General features: G+C 36.7%; 2 protein-coding genes and 2 pseudogenes across 2 annotated transcripts; all 4 read left to right on the forward strand.

Moving 5' to 3' along the window:
- The first annotated feature begins 528 nt into the window (after nucleotides 1–528).
- LOC120153491 lies at nucleotides 529–4,159 on the forward strand (annotated as a pseudogene).
- Nucleotides 4,160–4,889: 730 nt separating this feature from the next.
- LOC120153528 (desiccation protectant protein Lea14 homolog) lies at nucleotides 4,890–5,403 on the forward strand. Its single transcript, XM_039165465.1, has 2 exons — nucleotides 4,890–5,077; nucleotides 5,154–5,403. Exons 1-2 carry the CDS (start codon nucleotides 4,890–4,892, stop codon nucleotides 5,401–5,403), a joined length of 438 nt encoding a protein of 145 aa, XP_039021396.1.
- Nucleotides 5,404–5,744: 341 nt separating this feature from the next.
- LOC120153529 lies at nucleotides 5,745–6,543 on the forward strand (annotated as a pseudogene).
- Nucleotides 6,544–22,186: 15,643 nt separating this feature from the next.
- On the forward strand, nucleotides 22,187–23,859 carry LOC120153457 (reticulon-like protein B5). Its single transcript, XM_039165407.1, has 5 exons — nucleotides 22,187–22,449; nucleotides 22,981–23,161; nucleotides 23,266–23,407; nucleotides 23,498–23,567; nucleotides 23,671–23,859. Exons 1-5 carry the CDS (start codon nucleotides 22,248–22,250, stop codon nucleotides 23,835–23,837), a joined length of 762 nt encoding a protein of 253 aa, XP_039021338.1. The 5' UTR covers nucleotides 22,187–22,247; the 3' UTR covers nucleotides 23,838–23,859.

Here is a 23,859-nt window from a genome sequence, read left to right on the forward strand (position 1 = left end):
TTTCATGGTTTAGAAATTAAGGGTTATATTTAGGGTTTTATGTTTTCGTGTTTAGTATTTAAGTTTGTTGTTTAGGATTTAGGGTTAGAGTTTTAAATTTTAAGATTTGAGATTAGAAAAGGTGAATTATGTAAAATAATAATTCATGTGTATGCATCCGTAGATGATAGAGATTAAAATTTTGTACATTAATATTATATTTTTTTAAATAAAGATTCATTAATTTTTAAATTTTGATCTCAATTATCTATTTATATGCCTTCACTATTTTTTTTTATTAATCTCAAATGATTACTTTATAATTTCTTTCGATAATCTTAAATCTATATAAAACCTAGAATTTTATATAAAATAAAAAATCCTACCCCTCTCTCTCCATATATACCTCCATTTATCCTTTCTATTCATCTTCTTGTAAAAACTAAGTGGGGTAGTCCAACTTCTTCCGCCTTCCCCCGACCACTTTCTTTCCCCGTTTTAGACTTCATTTCTCAACCATTCCCAGTTCTTCTTTATTAATTTCTCCCCTTATATTCCCCGTGGAGCCCTCAGAATTTTAGCTTTTTCAGATATGGATGGCCAAAAAAATAGTATCCCACCTCCACTCCCGCCGCCGCCTGCGCCACCACTCACCACTCCTTTCCTCTTTACGCCATCCTCCTCCCTGCACCTTCCTTTAGATACTCAAGTGATGCCCGACATTGATTGGATTAGCCTCCTTTCTGGTCAAGCCTTTCTGGGTCCCGACGTTCAGAGCAAGCCAGTGATTGAAACTTCTCTTCCGGTGGCTGAAAACGGAGGTGATCATCGCATTGAGAACGGCAACAACACACAAGAGGAAACGTTGGCGGTTCAAAAAGACAAATCCGGCCGAGGTTTGCGTTCCGAACCAGGACTGGTGATGATATTTTTATCCAAGGTTGTCAAAAATAGCAATCATCAAAGGTTTGTTTATCATCGAAACTACTGTTGTTTTCTCTCATATACGTTGCATGTGTTACGAAACCTACACAAGGATAATTAAGTTTTTAAAATAGATATAGTCGATTAAACATTTTGGTGTAAATGAATCGAGTTTTAATAATTAAGATTATATTTATATTTATTTTTTTTTATTTTAAGGCTTTTGTGTTAATGGTAGATGTAGAAATTCAAAAATAAATAGGATGATAATTTAACCCGAAACCAATCGATTTCGTTCTGATCAGATTTGATAGGATTGTATTTTTTTTAAAAATATTAGAGTTCTAGTCATTCGAATTTTATAAAGGTGTTAAGTCAGGTCAAATTTGGGTGTACGGTGAAAAAACTCAGACCCGCGGTGAAAAAACTCAGACCCGAGGGTAATAATATAATTTCTTTAAATACATTTATGGATAATAGCTATAATATCTTCTCTCTCTATTTTTTTTAATTAAGTTTTTATTTTATATCGGACTGAGTAGGATTTATACACTAAAAATTTAGTTGGATCGGGGTCGATTGGAGGATATATATTTTTCAGGCCATGTCGGATGAAGGAAATATATTTTCGGATCAAGTCGAGTTCAAATGGAGAGTATATATATTTTAAGTAGGATCGGGTTAATAATAAACTTGACTCATTTCGACCCGTTGTTATCCCTAAAAATAATGATCCAAAATATTAATACTATCATTTGAAAATAAAATGAGTATATACATTTCTTTGTTTTTTCTTTTTTTTAACCCATTAAATTAAATTTAATTGTCTTTCTAAAATAATGGGATGCAGCTGCTCCCATTATTTTCCCATTACTTCCCTTTAGAGGTGGGTAAACGGGCTACCCGTCCGTTTAGTCCGCGGATTTTGACGGTGCGGGCTTAAATGGAGCGGGCTAAAAAGCCCGTATTCATAAACGGTTTTGAATTTTAAGGCCCGCGGCTCGTCCATTTAACCCGCGGGCTAAACGGGCTTACCTGCAACCCGTTAAATAAAAATAATTTTAAATACTTTAAATGCAATAAAAAAATAATGTTTTAACTTACTACATTTTTAAAAATGATCGAGCAACTTGAAAAGAAGATAGCACCATCAAAATAATAAATAATATTTAAATTTTATTTTAAATAGCCGGAAATGATTATAAATAATATATTTTTTAATTTTTTAATCATTAATATATATATATATATATATATATATATATATATATATATATATATATATATATATATATATATATATATATATATATATATAATGATAATTACTTAAACTCAAATTAAAAAACAATATTCACTTATATCACCAAATTGAAAACAAATAAAACAATAACCACATTATACTTTTATAAAACACGATTATTCAAGGCTATAATATGAAGACACAGAAGTGTCTGAAAGCATAAATTCAAACATAAAATTCAACAAAGTCAAACATTATACAAATCTAACAAGAAGTTGTAAAGTGGTAATAATAATTGTCTTTTATGGATACTTTAGAGAAAGACTAAAACATAATATGAAAATATAAATAAAATACTTACAGTATAAGAGTAATTTGAAAGATACAGTTATACTAAAATTGATAAAATATAAGTCATTAATTTGTTAAAATATATTTATTTTGTAAAAGTCTTTAAAAGTTGAAAAATATGTTTTTAATTTTTTCATTTACTTTTCTTTCTTATTTTTAATCCAATTATTACGTGTCATGTAATATATTATTAGAATATCACGTGACTTTTTATAATTAAAGAACAAAATGGATAACATACTTCATGAACAAAAATAAAGGTCAAAATTAAATAAAAAAAATCTTTAAATACCAAATGATAATGATGTATATTTAATGAAAAAAATATCAAGCAACGATAAAATTATGACAAACGCCCTAATAAATTTAAAAACTACAATAGTTATAAGTAACATCATATTTATAGGTAATTTATTTTTTTCTATAAAATTCTTTAACTTTATTTTCTCTAAAATTTTATGAATTTTAAATTAAGCGGGCTTTAGCGGGTAGCCCGCGGTTATACCCATTAAACTCGCGGGTTTAACGGTCTGGGCTAAAAAGCCCGTAATTTAAACGATCTTCAATTTTTGAGGCCTGAAGCCCGCACGGGTCGCTGGTTAAACAGGTAGCCCGCGAGCCTTAGCCCATATACCCAGCTCTACTTCCCATGATATGGCTGTCCCTTGTTTGTGATGGTACGCGGTGAATATGTTAAACAAAATGATAAAATTATACTATTAGTTATTAAGATCTTTAGACTTTAAAGTTTGAACTACAAAATTTACTCTGCGTTCAATTGAGTGATCTTAGTGATTAAAGATAATGTTGTTTTCCCTTGAGATCCTAAATTTGAGTAGTTGTATTTACAGGGTGTGTGTGTTTTCACTGATTAAAAAATAATAGATATTACATCATAATCACCCCAGATGATTCAAAAATATATATATAAAAACAAACAAAAGAAAAAAGAACCATATAAACGAGATTATAAACGAACAATAAACGAGTTGTTCGTGTACAAAAAACGAAATGAACACATATGTTCGTGTTTGTTTGTTTATTAAATAAACATAATAAGTTTGTTACTGCTCATTTGTTTATCTTAATAAATCAATATTATACGAATGATTCACGAACAGTTCGTTGAACGTTTGGTTCATTTACACCCTTAATTAAACCCATATAATATGTATATTGTGTTACAATATACGGACCCCTGGATACATTGATAACTGTAAGAAGAGTATGACAATGTACGATTAATTATTTTATCAAATTAAATTTATTGTTTATTAATTTAATAACAAAAATATATTTATGCACTTATTTAAATTGTGCTGCGTCTCCCACATATTTAATAACTGCTTTTCGAGTCAGACTCAGATGAAAGGAAAATCGAGTCCCAAACCTTTAATGTACGTGTTTTATATACATTGTCTCAATACACGAAAATGGATCATAAGTTTTAATTTCTTATATACATATTTGTTGAAATAAAATAGGAGTTATTACCGGTGCACGCATCACACATGCAACGTGAAGAAAAAGGTCCAGAGGCTGGCAATAGACAGCAGCATCGTGATGACTACTTACGAAGGAATTCATAACCATCCATGTGAAAAACTAGTGGAAACCCTAATCCCTCTTCTCAAGCAAATGCAATTCCTTTCTAGGTTTTAATATCAACTTCCATTATTCGGCTAGCCACTTTGAGTTAATCTTTAATACATTCCACAACAAATAATTTTATTTACCGTGTAATATGTTGAGTTGCATAAACGATTAATGTTGTTGCTTTTTATATATTGTTATTTTCCACTTCGTGTTTTTCATTCTTTCACATCGGTCATCTACCCCTAGGCCCAATGAATGACACTCAATTATGTCTGTATGGAGTAAAATTTGAAGCATAACACACATGAAGATAAGAACCCTATTTCTAATTTGATTCCAACAAAAAATATATATAAATTGGTCCGTCCGTAGGAATAAGTTAAAAAAAAACATCTTGGAATTTGTTTGGTTGAAACTTGATCTCAATTCTCGTAGGAATCGCACAAAAAAATTTGTTTGGTTCAAACTTGAGTTTATGACTCGGCCAACTCAAAACAATGGCAACAATAGAAATGTTAAAATTTACCTAAAATAAAATAAAATTGCATTATTCTCTTTAATTTACCCATTTTCAGCTGCATTTGATCATCTTCCTTTCAATTTATAACTGATTCCAGAGACAATCAATGGAGGTTAGCATCTATTCTTTTCCCTATTGGGTTTGCTTTTCCTTGACAATCATTTTAAGGATTCATTATATTAATATTTAATATAATTAATTTGTAAAAAAGTGTCATCCGATAGGGAGAGACGTATCTCCGAATGATAACATATTTGTATCTAAAATATGGTATAGATGGTGAAGAACTTTGTGTCGGGGAAGGTGGCGGAGATGAGGAAGCCGGAAGCCAGCATTAAGGGCGTCGATATAAATAGTGTTAATAGAGACGGTGTGGAATACGGCGCCAAGGTTGCCGTCTCCAACCCCTATAGCCATTCCATCCCCATTTGTGATATTCAGTTCGATTTAAAAAGCGACGGCAGGTTTGTTTTATACTACTTCATTGTAAAACATATTGTTAAAAAAAAAAAATTGAAGCTGTGTACAATTATGATTCAGCGAGATTGTAAGAGGAAAAATAGAGGATCCAGGGTCGTTGAAGGGGAACGATACGACGATATTGGACGTGCCGATGAAGGTGCCGCATAATGTATTGATAAGCTTGGCCAAGGATATTTGCAGAGACTGGGATATTGACTATGAGCTCAACGTTAAACTTATCATTGATCTTCCCGTCTTTGGAGACTTCACCATCCCCGTCAGTAAGAAAGGAGAAATCAAGCTTCCTTCTCTCAGAGACTTATTTTGACTTTCTTTCACTTTTGTCTTTTTCTATGTTTTATGATGTTTTGCTTCCTCTAATTTTTTTCCGCTTTCCGGTGTTTATGATGGAACTCAAAGATTCTGTTTTTTTTAACATCTTCTTTTTATCGGACAGAATTAATCTGTAAAGTTACATTTTTTTCAAGAATCTGGATGAATACCAATATATCATTTTTCAGGATTTGGTACGTATGGTCAAAAGCCACATTGTTGGACTAAAAGGATTTACCTATGAACCTTTTAGAAAATCTTTATTTTCAACTTCGAACATCTCTTAGATTCATGTGGACCAAGATTCACCCGGACGGTGGAGATGGGTTGTAGAAAATGGTTTATTTTCAACTCGCTGTTCCCAAGCTCAGTATTAACTGCAGCAGTATCAGCATGTACCCACCTTTCTTCTTCTTGTTCTCTTTCCCTCACCTTTTTCTTTCACCAAATGGATCCTCAATTCTCCCTCCAATGTCCACCGACTATCTCACCAACTTAGGCCTCGGCTATACCATCGTCATTGCCCTTGGTTTCCTCGTCCTCCTCGCCTCCTACATCTGTTGCCGCTCCTCCTCTTCCTCACGCGCCTTCTCTCCCAACTCCGACGGAATCATTCTCCCCAGGATCATTTTCGTCGCCGAAGACGAAGACAACGAGAACGCCGTCGTGGGGCTGGCCCAGGCCGTTATAAATTCTTACCCCAAGTTCCAGTTCAGTAAAGATGAATCGTCCGCTGCGGATCCCAGTGACGGTAACACAACGTGTTAGATTTGTTTGAGTGAGTATACAGATTCGGAGATGTTGAGGATGATGCCCGAGTGTAGGCATTATTTCCATGTTCCTTGTCTTGATGCTTGGTTGAGACTTAATGGCTCTTGCCCCGTTTGTCGGAACTCCCCGCTTCCGACTCCGCTTTCTACACCTTTGTGGGAAGTCGTTCCTTTGTCCCAGTACTCTGCCGATCAAAGGACTCGAAGGTGACTTGTGGGGGAAGACCAATTTTTTTTTAGTTAGACATTGAATATCTTATATAGTTTTGGTGCTTGATTTCTTTCTTTTCTCTCTTTTGGCCCGTCGGGTTGTTTCAATCAAAGAGAGCATCTGTATACGCATAATTTGATCAATTTGTTTTAGCTGTTTTCTGTTGTTTATTTCACCGAGATACAGATTTAACTTCTATATTGCTTTGGTTCATTTCCCCAAATTAAAGTACAGTATACAACAGAGAATAATCTATTGCTTTGTAGAAATGTTGTCATCATGTATATAGGCTTATAGTATTGTGATTTTTTTTCTCCCGAGTTAATTCAATAGTTAGGTTTTTATTTGTTAGAATGAATCGCTGACCTCAAGATGGCTAAGGAACATGGGAAGCTGTTAATAGGACCATCTTTATATTGTGTACTTGCGCTCTTCTCGTTTCTGTTTCTACCTTGTCTAGATCTTGTTCCATAATCTCTCTTCTGCTTACTGATTCTACCTTGTCTAGATCTTGTTCCATAATCTCTCTTCTGCTTACTGATTCCTTCTGCAATCCGAGTAGAAATGGAGGTGAAGTGAGTGTAAATTTTGAGGTTGCCAATCATAAGATCCAGCACCAAATGGATATGTCGAGGGAGGCATCATCGTTGGAAACCTTGCTTAGACATAGTGGTTTTCTTAGGTTGGCGAACGCAAATGGACTCTAAGGTGGGCATATGTTGGTCTTGCAATATGAAATTTTCTCTCTCGATAGTATGAGTCTAATAGACATATTTTATGTTCAGTTCGTACTTGTTTTTTATGTTAGAAGGCAAACTAATTCCTTCATTTCTTTCCAGAACTCAAAATGTTTGTAAAAGCCAAGTTAGAATACAGTAAAATCTTCTTGCTCCTGGCTAATTTCTAATCCTGGACTCTGTTTTAGTAGTCTGCAGTGCCAATCACAAATAATACTTGCATGGTATTGAGTTCGACTTAAACTTAATCAAGTTCAATTATGATTTTATTCTAAATTATTTCTTGAACTTCAAAATACTTCATATCAGTCCTCAAATTATTATCCTTATTCTTAATTAATCTCTAAAATTTCAAATATTTTATATCGATTTTTACTATTAATATTATCCCATAATAATTATTTTGTCCATGTATCATCAATTCTACAGATTTTTTTAAAGAAGCTACAAATTGAACCTATAATCCCCTAAAAACAATATATTTTTAAAAGTTGTAATATTTTTAAGAGAAAATAACCTCAGTGACCAAAAATCCCATATAATATACGATTTTAACCAACTTTTTTCGGATTTGCCAAAATGACCAACAAAATCGCAATGCGATCGCTAATTCGCAACGCGATCTCCATTATCGCAAATTCGCGTTGCATTTTCGCAATGCGATAGTTGAAAATCGCGTTGCGATGGTCTACAGTGTCGTTGCAATTTTCCCAATTCGCAATGCGAATAAGTAAATCGCAACGCGAATTGGGAAAATCGCAATGCGAATAAGTAAATCGCAACGCGAATTGGGTACTGACTATCGCAATGCGATAATACAAAATCGCAACGAGATACTTACTTTCGCAACGCGATACTGACTTTCGCAACGTGATTCTGACTTTCGCAACGCGATAATACATAATCGCAATGCGATTTTCAAAGCGCCATTAGTATCATGGCCAAGTATTTTATTTTAAAATTCCAAACACGAATATTAATATATTGGAACACTGAACCGTCCACAGTATATCCCGTAATCGCAACTCATAACCTAAAACCTAAAATCACAACTCAGTCCCATCTCCATCTCTCACTCTCTCACCCATCTCCGACGAAATCCGTCCCCATCTCCGGCGAAATCCGTCTATCTCCATCTCTCAGAGCCACCCACAATCAGAAATGGAAAATCAACCAAATCAACCAACGAGGGTTAGTTTTTTTAATTATTTTCTTTTTGAAATTTTTGCATTATTATTAGGTTTTTCATATTGAAATTGATGATAAGTTTACTGGTAATTTCAATAATAGATTAACCATTTCACTTAGATTGCTTATTAAATCAACCGAGAATCGCAACGCGAAATGCAAATCGCAACGCGATTTTAGTTTCGCGTTGCGATTCTCTCGTTGCGATAGTCAAATTCGCGTTGCGATAGTCATTTTCGTGTTGCGATTTTCATTTTCAGAAACTATTCCTCTTCTGCAAATTGAAACTTGAATGAATTGCATTACTTCAACAAAAAAACAAAGACAAATACGAAATTCACAGTGTTGCAAATTTAAGTTTAAAGAATAAACTACTACTCTTTATGTTTATTATTGTTTTTGGTATATCTTCACAGTGTAGTTTTTGGTATATCTAATTTAGTATGTTTATTGTTTTTGTAGAACTTTTATTCGGCTCAATTGACCTTGAGAAATAAAGTCAGCCTGGCAAAAACAATTGCGTCGAAGCTTTCACCTGCACAAAGAAAAATGTTTGAGGATACATGCTTCGGGCCATGGCTGAAAGTACAACATCCCGGTGGAGATGCGATGTTGACACACCTGTTTCTTCAAACCATGACTAGCGATCTACCAGAGACTATACAACGTCGTGATAAAGAGATATGGTTTGATTTTCCACCGGCGTATACGTGTTTTGGGCGGGAGGAGTTTTGCTTAATCACCGGTCTACGCTTCGGACACGATGATGTAGGTCGGTACACTAGACACATTACCCGCCCATCATGGCTATCCCGGTTTTTCCTGAGCTGGAGAGGCCGAGTCTACACGTAGAAGACCTGACAAGATTGTTGAATAATAAAGACGGTTTTACTCGGATGGATGACGTCGACGTTGTCCGAGTATGCCTTCTAATTCTTTTGCATGCCAGCTTTTTAGGCAGAGGCCAGACAACCTATTCCAAATGATCTAATCAAATTGGTAGAAGACCTAAATGCGTGGAACCTGTTTCCGTGGGGCTCGTATTTATGAAAGCTACATGGAATAAGTTATCGTCTACCTTTGATGATCGAAAAAGTTTGCATGGCGATGGTTCCAAATACACTTTGACAGGCTTTATTTGGGCCTTTAAGGTAAGAATTTTTATATGATGTTTCCAAAATTATAAGTAATTATTTAACAATTACTAATGTTTGTTATTATATTGTTTGTAGATTTGGATATTTGAGGCCTTTCCCGCCATGAAGACATATGCAATAAAAACTTCAAATGATATTCCCAGGGCTATTTCCTGGAAGAGGAAACGGACCTTGCAATGGAAGATTTACTACGGTATACGACAATAAATAATGTAAGTTAACATAAATACTACCATATGTTTATAAACAAGTTATTACTAGTACACGTTAACTTTGTTTGAGCTTTTATATTGTTAGGAGCCAACACTCCTCTACAGAGGCTGACACCCACGGAAGCTGAGCTTGCCACTGATTGGTGGCAAGCTAGTAAGCATTTTTTTTATGGAACGGTTGATGAGCAGCTTCCACTTCGGGAGCCATCACCTCGCCCAGAGCTATCACCTCACCCAGAGCCATCATCTGATCGACCCGGCTATACACCTCCACAACGACAACCATCACCTATTCTGTCACATCATCGAGCCTCTTCTCCACCATCACAGCAAGATAGGCGACCGACAAAGATGCCACGACGTTTATCTCCCTGTTCTCCACCTCCACCTCAACGGGATGAGTTAAGGGAGTTACGTGATGAGGTCAATGCCTTGCGTGAGGAGGTCGGTACTTTACGCAAAGACGATGGTGCATGGCATGTTGAGGTGTCTACATTACGCGGTGAGGTAGCCGCTCTACGTGAGATGGTAGCATCGTTGCAGAATGAGGTTCATACTCTACGCAACGAGGTAAGTTTAAGATTTTTCATACTCGTAATTCATTTGGTTGCTGCCAATACTGCTAAACTGTTTTTGTTAGTATTTGTTTTTGGTTTTGTTTTTGTCTTTTGGTTGAAGCAATGCAATCCATTCAAGTTTCAATTTGCAGAAGAAGAATAGTTACTTTCGCAACACGAAAATGACTATCGCAACGCAGAAATGGCTATCGCAATGCGAAATGAAAATCGCAACGACAAAATCGCAATGCGAAATGAAATCGCAACGACAAAATCGTAACGCGAAATGAAAATCGCAATGCGATTTGTGTTTCGCGTTGCGATTTCATTTCGCGTTGCGATTTTGTTGTTGCGATTTTCATTTCGCATTGCGATAGCCATTTCCGCGTTGCGATAGTCATTTCGCGTTGCGATTTTAAGTTTCGTGTTGCGAAAGTAAACTATTCTTCTTCTGGAATGTTTATATATGTTGTCCTTTTAAATGTTTATATAAGTGCTTACTTCTGGAATGTTATCTGAGCATTTTGTGAACTATGATAGAATAATGACTTAGGTGAATACAATGCTAGTTTGAAACATATTTGTCTTTTTTTAATATCATGTCTGTTTATTTACTGATTTATGTATTAATTTTTTTTAGCGGCCCGATAAGGTGGATGCTTTACGTCGGGTTTTCCTTGCACGACGGAGTTCACGCATCAGACGGCGGGACGTGCTATTACGTCTCGTTCACCCCAATGGTGCGAAGACTCCGCAAGAAGAAGCCCGACTCACCGGTCATCCCTCAAGAGTCCCCTCCAATCGTTCAAGAGGCCCCTATTCTCCCTCAAGATCCCCCCCACCGTTCAAGAGGCCACTGTCATCGTTGAAGAGGTCCCTCCCACCATTCCAGAGCCCGATTCACATGGAGTAATATATCGAAGTATTGAGAAACCCCCATCGGTTCCGGACATGATGGATGAGAGTTGGCTCTCGTATGAGTTACCGGCTAGTACCCTTCCGGTATCTGAAGTGGAGAGAGACAACTACCGGAAACAATTGTGGATATACCCTTTGGGCTAAGACCGCAGTTGATTTTTATCTACATGAGCGGAGCCAAGGGTGTTACACTGACATCAGCAAACTTAACAATGAAATGTTTTTGTTGCTTGATCGTCTTGGTGGGGTGTGCTATTAGGGGTTGAAGACAGTGGCTATTTGGATGGGGAGGTAAGTCTTATTTGTCTTATATATGATTTTGATTAATTTGTTTAAAAATTAATGTAATTCACTAATATATGTATTTTTTTGTTAAACAACATATCGATGCGTGGTGTCACGTCTACTAATATAAGGAAGCTTAGGAAAAATAAAAAAATTCGCTATATACAATAATGCCGACGGCTTTTCACGCAGTTCACTTGAAGAATCAACGAGATGAATCATTTTTGTTGGGCAATAGACAAGCTAAACTTTATCCTACATGGTGGGAGGTCGATAAGGTTAGTGTTTATTTTTTAAATTTTTTAAAGGTGTTCATAAATAAGTGCGCAAATAAATGAATCATTACTTATGATCGCAGGTGTTTATCCCTGTTTTGGAACGTCGTCACTGGCTTCTCGTCCAACTTCAGCTCCCATCCCTGAAGATAATAGTGTATGACAGCATGATCAATTACATATCACTGCCTGATTTGAGAGATATTTTCAAGGGATGGATCTCTCATTTGGCTAAATTCTTGGATGGGATTAAGTATTGGAGTCATTCTGGACACAAGAAGCCAAAGAAGTTCAATGTCACAGTTGTCAGAGACGAGACCGCGCCACAGCAATCGCCGGGAGCCAGAGGGGATTGTGGTCCTCTCGTATGCCTTTGCTTGGCGCGTTTGACGACGGGAAGCATAGAGTTTTTACCTCCCACCGATAGAGATAGAGCTGCAGTAGGCTTGTGGTTTTGGCATTATATGGCTAGAGCAATATATTCGAGACGCTGCCTACCTGCATCCGCGTTATGAAAGTGTCCATTGTTAATTGGTAAGTCAAAAGCAAGTTTTGTTAACATATATACTCCTTTTGGTTTGAAAATGTTTGGTTAAGTACCTAGAATTCAATAATTTGCTGTTTGTAGGTTGTAGATGTGTAGGAAGTCTTGTTTGAGCAAATGTTTGGTTTCTGCAGGTTAATCCTTAAGTGAGCTGCGTGAAATGGATGTACGAGGTCACAAAGTTGTTGATTCATTGATTCAATAATTGATGAAGAAATAAGAATTATTATTATTTTTTGATTGTTTAATTGATTTGTAAAAGATGATTTGCAAATGTTGATTTGTTTAATTGATGTGTACATAATTTATGTTGAAATGTAATTGTTGATTTGTTGATTTTCAATCTGCTTTATGTTGAAGGCAAAACAGACTATCGCAACGCGAAATGGCTATCGCAATGAGAAAATCGCAATGCGAAATGAAAATCGCAACGAGAAAATCGCAATGCGATTTTCATTTCGCATTGCGATTTTCTCGTTGTGATAGCCATTTTCGCGTTGCGATAGCCATTTTCGCGTTGCGATAGTCAAATGAATGTCTAATAAGTGATAACAACTGAACAGATCATAGCAATGTTCAAACTCAAGTTACTAATACATGCCTAACTGAAAATGTTAAAAGTGCACACATAAAATACACATAATGCAAGTTTTGTTAACATATATACTCCTTTTGGTTTGAAAATGTTTGGTTAAGTACCTAGAATTCAATAATTGTTAAAAGTTTATGCATGTTAATCCTCGTTGCCTTTTTCATTTCGCATTGTGATTCTATCGTTGCGATTTGCATTTCGCATTGCGACGGTCAAATGATTGCCTTTCGCAACGCGATTCTGACTTTCGCAACGAGATAATACAGAATCGCAATGCGAGTTTCAAAGTTCGCAACAGGTTTTTGTGTATATATATACGCAGCAGCAACAACTCATAACCTAAATCCCTAAATCGCAACTCATTCCATCTCCATCTATCACTCTCTCCGGCGACATCCGTTCCTATATCCAACGACATCCTTCCCCATCCGGCAACAGGTCTTAGTTTCGCATCTTGTTTGTTTAGTTACAACCATGAAATCATCTAATGTTGATCATGTTTGGATAGATTTGTGTTTTGGAGGGTCATGGGAGAATGTTCATGGTGTTTTACAATATATGCTTTACCCATGAATCTTCAACTGTCATTAAAGAAGTTAACTTATGAAACCCTAATGTTACGTGTTTCAAAGAAATTGAATTTAGAGCCCCTAAGTGGATTTAGGCTATCTTATCAGAGAAATGGTAAAGTTTATTTGTTAACCGACAATGAAGATGTTGAACGATTCATTGCTTACATTAATGTTTCAAGTGATGATGTTACATTGTATGTTGTTGAACCTAGAAGTAGTATTGTTGGGTCAGTAGCGGGTAGTAATCAACTAAGTGGGTCTTAAAACCCACAGCCTTTCTCTAATCCAAATCCAAATCAACTTTCAGCACCAAATTCTGGTTTTCGTATTGATCAATTAGACGATGATGAGCCAAGAGAAAAAATTGTGAGTACTAGTCAGTATTCGAAATTTGATCTTGGTCAATACCCGGACTTTGATATTGGTCAATACACGGATTTTGATGATATTTCAGAAGAAGAAACAGACCCTGCGTGTAATGATTTTGATATTGGTCAATACCCGAATTTTGATGATGAAACACCCGTTGCCGAGGAAGATGTTGTTGATGATAATGAGGAGGAAGTTATGACTGTGAATGAACATGTTGAACATCCATTCTGTAATTCATATAATCCTGAAGAAGAAAAAGAAGAAGAAAAAGTCCCCGAAGAAAAGAAAATGCCACGAGAGTATAACTGGAATATGCCAGAATTACTTCAGCTACCGGAAGAAGAGTTGGCAAAGAAAGTAGTTGATTGTTACACAAAAGTTATTCGTATCAAGAAATATGATTGTTTTGATACAAAGGAAGACTTGAAGATAGCTTTGTATACGAAATGTGTGGAAGATGGCTATCAACTAAAAGTTAACAAATCAAGCAAAGATCGTTTCGAAACAAGGTGTACGATTGACAAAAACTGTACGTGGCGTATGATTGCAAAGAGGATAAAAGATTGCGCAATGTTTCAAGTTAGGACTTTTATTGATAAACATACATGTTCAAGAACCCAAGTTTTTCCTCACCATAGACAGGCAAACAAAAAGGTGTTGGGTGGTTTTCTGGCTGAGTTAATGTTTTTGAATGGCAGGGTATATCGGGGACATGAAATTATGACTGACATGAATGCTCGGTTCAAGATTAGTATATCATATTCTCAAGCTTAGAGAGCCAAATGTTATGCCTTGGAATTGTTGAGGGGGTCGCCAGAAGCATCGTTTGCCCAACTGCCGGCTTATTGTCACAATTTAAAGCTGAAAAATCCTGGGTCGGTAACTCATATCAAAACAGATAGAGATGGACGCTTTGAGTTGCTGTTTATCGCCATTGGTGTTGCGGTTAGTAAATCAATATAATTATGTTGACTCATTTCTGTTAGTTACATGCATTTCACATTTAAATGATTATATTTCTTGTGTATATTATTTTGTAGATTCGTTCGTTTATTACTTGTATGCGCCCAGTTATTATAGTTGACGGAGCACATTTGAAAGGTCGATACCTTGGAGTAAACTTATTAGCAGTAGCCATGGATGCTAACAATGGGATATTGCCAATAGCTTACGGGGTTGGCAAATCTGAAACCTCTGATTCATGGACATGGTTTATGGGGCATCTTAGGGATTGCATAGGTCCTATTAGCAATCTGACAATCATATTCGATAGGGCAAACTCAATTGACAACGCTGTTAGAAGGTGTTTCCCAGATGCTTTTCATGGACTTTGTGGTGTCATTTGTATAGAAATCTAAAATCAAGGTCTGCTGGTATAAAAAAGCACAAATGGACATACTGGAAGGCTGTAAAGGCTTATCGGGAAGTGGATTTCAATAAGCATATAAACTGTTTAAGAAGTGTTTTGCCTCAGTGTGCTCAAACACTAGAAGATGTCGGGTTTGAAAGATGGTCAAGAGTAGATCAACTTGGAGCAAGATATGGTTTCATGACGTCTAATAATGCAGAATCAATTAACGCTCTAAGTCGTCATTCCCGAAAATTACCCATTACTATGTTAATGGAGTTTTTTCGAGCCTCTATTCAACAGTGGTACTACAAGAAAAGAAACCATGCAGGTATTATTTCTTTGAATTCGTAACTTATCATATATTTTACAAAGTATTATTTATTTAAATTTACAGGAACATTGGAACATCGTGTTACACCATGGACTGAAAAAAAGATAACGAAACGTGTTGTGAAGTCAACGTCATGGAGAGTTGAACCATGTTCAAACACTTTGTTTGAAGTACTGGATAATAACTTAAATGGGCTTGTCGATCTAAATGCAAGGACGTGTAGTTGTATGAAATGGCAAACATATGGTTATCCGTGTGGCCATGTTATAAAAGTTTCTCTTCATCTAAACCAAGATGATTCAAGCACATACGCTATGGATTGCTACACTACAGAAGTATATCGACATACTTAAGCCGAGATTGTCTACCCTATTTCACATCCTTCTGAGTGGGACATACCAGATGACTTACAAACAGTTTTGCCACCAGCCATGGACAGAAGGCTACCTGGCCGACCAAAAAGTCACGATCGTATACCGTCTAAGGGTGAAGAGAAGAAGAGATCGACATGTAGTCGGTGCAAGGAAAGTGGTCATACAAGGTTGACATGTGGATCACCAGTGCCATCACAATCATCTTTTCCTCTACCAAAATATGGATCATCATCAAAATCCAAAGCTCATATGGTGTCAATCAAAAGGCAATCAAAATCGCAATCAAAAGCTCGTATGGTACTTGCCGGTAACTCATACGAGAGCCAACTTGAATCCATCATGTCCGGCATGTCAAAGGGTTTCTCAAGAATCCTACATATGACACCATGTGAATCGGGCTCTTGAATGGTGGGAGGGACCTCTTCAACGATGACAGTGGCCTCTTGAACGGTGGGAGGGGACTCTCAAGGAATGATAGGGGCCTCTTCAACGATAGGAGTGGACTCTTGAGGGATGACAGGCGAGTCGGGCTTCTTCTTGCGGTGTCTTCGCACTATTGGGGTATATGGAGACTTAATAGCACGTGCACGCCGTCTGATGCGTGAACTCTGTCGTGCAAGAAAAACCCGACGTAAAGCATCCACCTTATCGGTCCGCTAAATAATTAAATACAAATATCAGTAAATAAACGGACATGATATTTAAACAGTGAAAACAAAGACAAATATATTTCAAAACTTCAACCAAAAGACAAAACAAAGACAAATACTAACTTCACAGTGTTAAAGAATACACAGTTTAGCAGAATTGGCAGCAACCGAATAAATTTACTTCAATCAAAAGACAAAACAAAAAGACAAATACTAACTTCACAGTGTTAATAAACAGTTTAGCAGTATTGGAAGCAACCGAATAAATTTACTAAGCAATCTAAGTGAAATGGTTAATTTAAGTGAAATTACGAGTAAATTTATCATCAAGTTAAATATGGAAAATCTTAAACTTACCTCGTTGCGTAGAGTATGAACCTCATTATGCAACGATACTACCATCTCACTTAGAGCGGCAACCTCACCACGTAAAGTAGACACCTCCACACGCCATGCACCATCGTTATCGCGTAGAGTACCGATCTCCTCACGCAAGGCATTGACCTCATCACGTGATGGCTCTGGGTGAGGTGATGGCTCTCGAAGTGGAGGAAGTGGAGGCTGCTCATCATTCGTGCCATCAAGAAAACGCTGACTAGCTTGCCACCAATCAGTGGCAAGCTCAGCCTCCGTGGGTGTCAGTCTCATTAATGGAATGTTGGCCTCCTAAAAATATAAAAACTCAAACAAAGTTAAACGTCTACTATTAATAACTTGTTTATATATGATAGTATTTGTGTTAACTTACATTATTTATTGTCGCATATGGTATTAAGTCTTCTCAATCCAACAGACGTTTCCTCTTCCAGGAAATAGCCCTGGGAATATCATTTGAAGTTTTTATTGCATATGTCTTCATGGCGGGAAAGGCCTCGAATATCCAAATCTACAAACAATATAATAACAAACATTAGTAATTGTTAAATAATTAATTATAATTTTGAAAACATTATATAGAAATTCTTACCTTAAAGGCCCAAACAAAGCCTGACAAAGTGTATTTCGACCCATCGCCCCGCAAACTTTTGCGGTCATCAAAGGCAGACGACAACTTAGTCCAGGTAGCTTTCCATATATACGAACCCCACAGAAACAGATTTCATGCATTTAGGTCCTCTACCAATAATATTAGCTCCTGAGGAATAGGTTGTCTGGCCTCTCTGCCTAAAAAGTCGGCATACAAAAGTAGTAGAAGGCATACTCGGACAACATCGACGTCATTCATCCGAGTAAAACCATCTTTCTTATTAAACAATTTCTTCATGTTGTCGACGTGTAAGTTCGGCTTCTCTATTGACTCATCAGGAAAAACCCTGGATAACCATGATGGGCGGGTGATATGACGAGTGTATCGGCCTACATCATCGTGTCGGAATCGTAGACCAGTGATTAAGCAGAACTCCTTCCGCCCAAAACAAGTATACGCCGGTGGAAAATGAAACCATATCTCTTCCTCACCACGTTGTATACTGTCGGGTAGATCTCTAGTCATGGTCTGAAGCCACAAATGGGTCAAATTAGCATCTCCACCCGGATGCTGTACTCTCAGCCATGGCCCGAAGCAGGTTTCCTCAAACAATTTTCTTTGTGCAGGTGAAAGCTTCGAAGCAATTGTAGTGACTAGGCTAACTTTATTCCTTAATGTCAATGAAGTCGAAAAAAATTTCTACAAAAACAATAAACATACCAAGTTAGATATACCAAAAACTACACTGTCAAGATATACCAAAAACAATAAACATAAATAGTAGTTTATTCTTGAAACTAAAATTTGCAACACGGTTTTGTCTTTTGGTTGAAATGAAAATCGCAAAGAGATAATGAGAATCGCAAAGCGAAATGACTATCGCAACGCGAAATGAAAATCGCAATGCGATTTTGGTTTCGCGTTGTGTTTTTTATTTCGCGTTGCGATTCTCTCGTTGCGATAGTTATTTCCGCGTTGCGATTTTCATTCTCGAAACTATTCTTCTTCTGTATTACTTCAACCAAAAGACAAAACAAAGACAAATACTAACTTCACAGGCTAAACAGTTTAGCAGTATTGGCAGCAATCGAATGAATTTAATAATAAATCTAAGTGAAATGGTTAATCTATTATTGAAATTACCAGTAAACTTATCATCAATCTCAATATGAAAAACATAAAATAATGCAAAAATTTCAAAATAAAATTAAAAAAAACTAACCCTCGGAGGTTGATTTTTCATTTCTGAATGATTATGAGGGATTTTTTACTGTGAATGGTTGTGAGGGATTTCGCCGGCGATGGGGACGGAAATCTTCGGAGATGGGGACGGATTTCGCCGTAGAGAGTGAGAGATGGAGATAGGACTGAGTGTTGTGATTTTGGGTTTGAGGTTATGAGTTGCGATTACTGTGGACGGTTCAGTTTCCGATTTATTAAGAAAAAATTCGTGTTTGGAATTTGAAAAAAAAAATACGCGTTAATACGAATGGCGTTATGTAAATCGCGTTGCGAAAGTCAGAATCGCGTTGCGAAAGTCAGTATCTCGTTGCGATTTTGTATTATCGCATTGCGATAGTAAGTATCGCATTGCGATAGTCAGTATCGCATTGCAATTTTTCCAATTCGCGTTATCGCAACGGCACTATAGACCATCGCAACGCGATTTCCAACTATCGCAACGCGAAATGCAACGCGAATTTGCGATAATGGAGATCGCGTTGCGAATTAGCGATCGCATTGCGATTTTGTTGGTCATTTTGGCAAATCCGGAAAAAGTTGGTTAAAATCGTATATTATAAGGCATTTTCGGTCACTGAGGCGATTTTCTCTATTTTTAAAAGGTTGCATGTTTAATTATAAATAATGTTAAAATAAATATTAATTTTTTAAATCATAAGATTTGAGTAAATATGACTTCATGTAACATGGAGCGCGATTTTCCCGATAAATCACCCTTAAATTCTTTTTTTCCCTGTCAAACACCGTTTAGACTTTATTTTCCGATCTAACACCCTTTACAGGAAGGCGCGTCCCTTGAAGCGTGCCTTATGCTGACATGGATACATGCTGGCTAAGGCGCGACCCCTGAAGCGCTTTATGCCACGTAGGGGTATAGCTCGGTGCAAGGACTGCGACTTTCCTTTAATTTTGACACGCGTCAGAAAGACGCGGTGCAGGAGTCACGCATTTCCTTTAATTTCAGGCTGTTCACACCCCTTTCTCACCCCTATAAATACCTTAATTCTCAATCATTGTCATCACATCAAATCCTCTCAACTTCTTTCAAATCCTCTCAACTTAAGGTATATTTTATTTTATTTAATATCTTATTAGTATTTTATTTAATTATTTTAATATTTTATTTAATTAATTTTTTTTTCTTTTAGATGGAAATCATATATCGAGTCATTATGTTGATACGATAACATTTTTACATTTTAATTTAATTTAAATTATTAGTAATAATTTATTTATTTAATGCATGATTATTAATTTATAAATTAATTTTTGTAATTATTAATATTTTAGGAGAACGACCATATATTAGATCATTTTATTAGGAACCTTAAGTTAGCGATACGATTACTACTGCATTGTAAGATAGAATCAGACCTTATTTCTGCAGTAGTGGAGCATTGGAGGTCGGAGACCCACATATTCCATCTTCCATGCAGAGAGTGCACGATTACGCTTGAGGATGTTTCTATGCACTTGGGGCTTTCGGTGGATGGAGATGTGATTTCAGGGATGGCGCACGGTAATTGAACTACTTTGTGCCGGGATTATCTAGGAGGTGTCCCACAAAATTTTAACGGTGGTCAGACACAATTAAATTGGTTAGATGCAAATTTTCGGGAGTTGAGCGATGATGCCTCTGATGATGCAGTTAAAATGTATGCACGAGCATGCATACTACAGTTGATTGGAGGGTTGCTAATGCCGGACAAATCGCGCAACCAAGTTCATTGTATGTGGTTGCGACATCTTGTCGACTTTCATCTGGTCGGATCACTGAGTTATGGCTCTACAGTTTTGGCTTTCTTGTATAGGGAGATGTGTTGAGCGACTGACTACAAGAAAAATGCTATCGACAGATGTCTCATTCTGCTGCAGTCTTGGGCATGGTATCGATTGCCTTTTTTATGTCCTGTTGTGAAGAACTCGTTCGTATTTCTGCTACTATTGAGGTAATTATAAAACTGATTTCGTATATTAATCATTTTATATAGTGTATAATAATTTCCCCCCCTTAAATAGGTGATCTACTGACAGGAAAAATCATCGGGAGCTACTTGATAATTTAGAAAAAATGAGGGTGCTAATCGATCAGAAGGATGGGATGCACATCCTCACATCATCATTACAATATAAAACCCATTCAAACTAAAACAAATATATATAATTTTTATCAATATAATAATCTAATTATATAACTATAATCCAAAATCGATTTTTAAACATTAAAATGCATACCTCTGTGTCAGCCTTCTGATGGGCCTGCACCCTCATTTTTTTCTGCATAGTTAAAAACTTTTATAGAAAAACCAACAAAGAAATATAAGGTAGCTCAATGGTTAAATATTATGTTTAATATCTAGGGGTTTGCGGTTCAAATCCCTTGAATTGCATATTATTTTAAATTTTTTTAAGTAAAACGACGTCGTTTTGTCTTTATTGAACAAAAATATAGTTGTGTTGAAACGACGTCGTTTTGGTAAGGCATCCACGTCATTACCGTCACGGCCCGTCCATGTCATGTCATCGTCCCGTTAACGGATTAACAACGGAGTTACTTAATTGGAGTAAAACATAAACGTCAGTGCTTAAATTGACAAAATTAAAACGTCAGTGACATTTTCGAGTTAGCGCCTAAAGGTGAGTGGTATTTAAGAGAGATTACCTTAAGATAAAATATAAGTTGAGAGGATTTGAGAGAAATTGAGAAGATTTGAGAGGGTTTAGTGTGATGAAAATGATTGAGAATAAATGTATTTATAGGAGTGAGAAAGGAGTGTGAACATAAATTAAAGGAAAGGCACGGGCTCTACACCGCGTCTTTATGACGCATGTCAGAATTAAAGAAAAAATATGATCCTGCATCGCGCTATACCCTTACGTGACATAAGACGCGTTTCATGGGTTGCACTTTAGCCAACGTGTATCCATATCAGCATAAGTCACGCTTCAAGGGACGCGTCTTACCTCACATGTCACCAGATCAAAGTAAGGCGTATTTCAGGACACGTATTCATACAAAGGATATTTGATCGGAAAATAAAATTAAACTGTCTGACAAAGAAAAATAATTTAAGAGTGATTTCTGGAAAATCGCCAATGGAGCCCTCTGCTGTAACTTGAAGCGACTACTTTAATGCGATCGCCGTCCATGGCACACCATCATCCCACTAAATGATCGCCACGTGTCCCATTTTGGTGAACCTTTCTAAATAGTCAAAATCCCGCACCGACGTTTCAGTACCCATGTTCATCTCGTCAGAAAAAGCAATAGAATATTCAGAATCCAATTTACGCTGGATCCCACCGTACAATACCCCTGCCCAAATCTAAGCTCTCTTGATTTCAAAATTCCATCCGAGCCTTTGGTTTTGGCTCCGAACCTCAGGCTCAAACTCATCGACCGTTTATATATTCACATCGTAAAACCAGACATTTTCCACTTCAGCTCTAGCACACCTCGAACCTTTCGGAACTCGTGAGAATCGGAGACAGGAATCCGTCATTTTTGGGTTCTGCTTCCGATTTTTTTTAGCAATGGCGGACGAATCGGAGAGTAAGCAATCGACGGTGGAGTCGGTGATGGAGAAGATCAGCGAGAAGATTCACGGCCACGATTCATCCTCGGATTCGGATTCGGATCACAAGAAACCGGGTTCCGCTTCTACCGTCCAGTCTAAGATTTTTCGGTTGTTTGGAAGAGAGAGACCAGTTCATCATGTGCTTGGTGGTGGTAAACGTACGAACTCTCTCATTTTACATTTCCCCCCTTTTTTCTTTCTCAAATTCATTATCGAGAATAGGGCGTTAAGCTTTTTAAAGTTGTTTGATGATATACTTTATGCAAATGAGAGTAAAAGATATAATCTACTCAGTTTACAACGGTTTGCTTGATGTAAGATTATTGGATCTATATTTTGTTTTCTGCTTTATGATCTGTTTCATATTTTAAATGCATTGCTCATCTCGATGTCTCAATCCCAATTTTTAGTGGAAATTTTGAAATATTTATATATTTGTTCTAGACTCATTTATAATTCAATTTTGCGTAAGAATAAAGTATTGATGCACCTTGAGTTGAGATCTTAACATTTTGGGTCTTTTGCTTTTGCTTTTGTCTATTTTCTTGTTTGCATTCTGGGCAATATATCTAAAGCCCATAAGGGTTTAAAGGGCTTTAGAAAGAGAAACTCTTGTGGCTTTTTTTGTGTGTTAAATGCCCGATGTTCTCTTTCTCTCTCTTATTTTATTGGTAAATGATTTGTTGCAGCTGCTGATGTATTCTTGTGGAGGAACAAGAAGATTTCAGCTGGTGTGCTTGGTGGAGCAACTGCAATTTGGGTCCTTTTTGAACTGATTGAATACCACCTACTTACTTTAATATGCCACATCTCGATACTCTGTCTTGCACTATTGTTCTTGTGGTCCAGTGTTCGTACCTTCATCCACAAGTAAGTTTATACATTCTTCTCAGGAACTTCACTTTTTTTGGTTATGGAGTTTAAGATATGGTATGATTACTTAAAGACCATATACACCACCCTTTTCTTTATAGGACCCCACCTCGCATCCCCGAAGTTCATTTACCAGAGGAACCATTTGTCCAAGTTGCCTCAGCTCTGACTATCGAGTTTAACCGTGCATTAAAGCTGCTACGCGATATTGCATCCGGAAGTAATCTGAAGGAGTTTCTTATGGTGTGTTTGTTTTCATGCCTGTGAGAATGCTTCATCTTAAGTTTGATTGAGAAAATTACTAATATTTGCAGTCTTTGATTTGTATTTCAGGTTATAGCTGCATGCTGGGTTCTGTCAATCGTGGGGAGTTGGTGCCACTTTTTGACCTTGTTCTATATATGTAATGACACTGACTCAAACTTTTTGACCCCAAGTACTTTTATCTATATAATAATCTGTTATTTCATATACTGATTTTTCATTCATCTTTTATATGTTATCAGCTTTTGTGTTGCTGCATACGGTGCCAGTTTTATATGAGAAGTACGAGGAGAAGGTTGATCCATTTGTAGAGAAGGCTATGATTGAGATTAAAAAGCAATATGGAGTTTTTGATGCCAAGGTTTTGAGTAAAATTCCGAAGGGTCCTTTAAAGACCAAGAATGTTTAGGCAAACGTTACTCAAACAAACG

The sequence above is a fragment of the Hibiscus syriacus genome, unplaced genomic scaffold, assembly GCF_006381635.1.
Source record: "Hibiscus syriacus cultivar Baekdansim isolate YM2019G1 unplaced genomic scaffold, ASM638163v2 tig00111100_pilon, whole genome shotgun sequence".
Classification (NCBI taxonomy): domain Eukaryota; kingdom Viridiplantae; phylum Streptophyta; class Magnoliopsida; order Malvales; family Malvaceae; genus Hibiscus; species Hibiscus syriacus.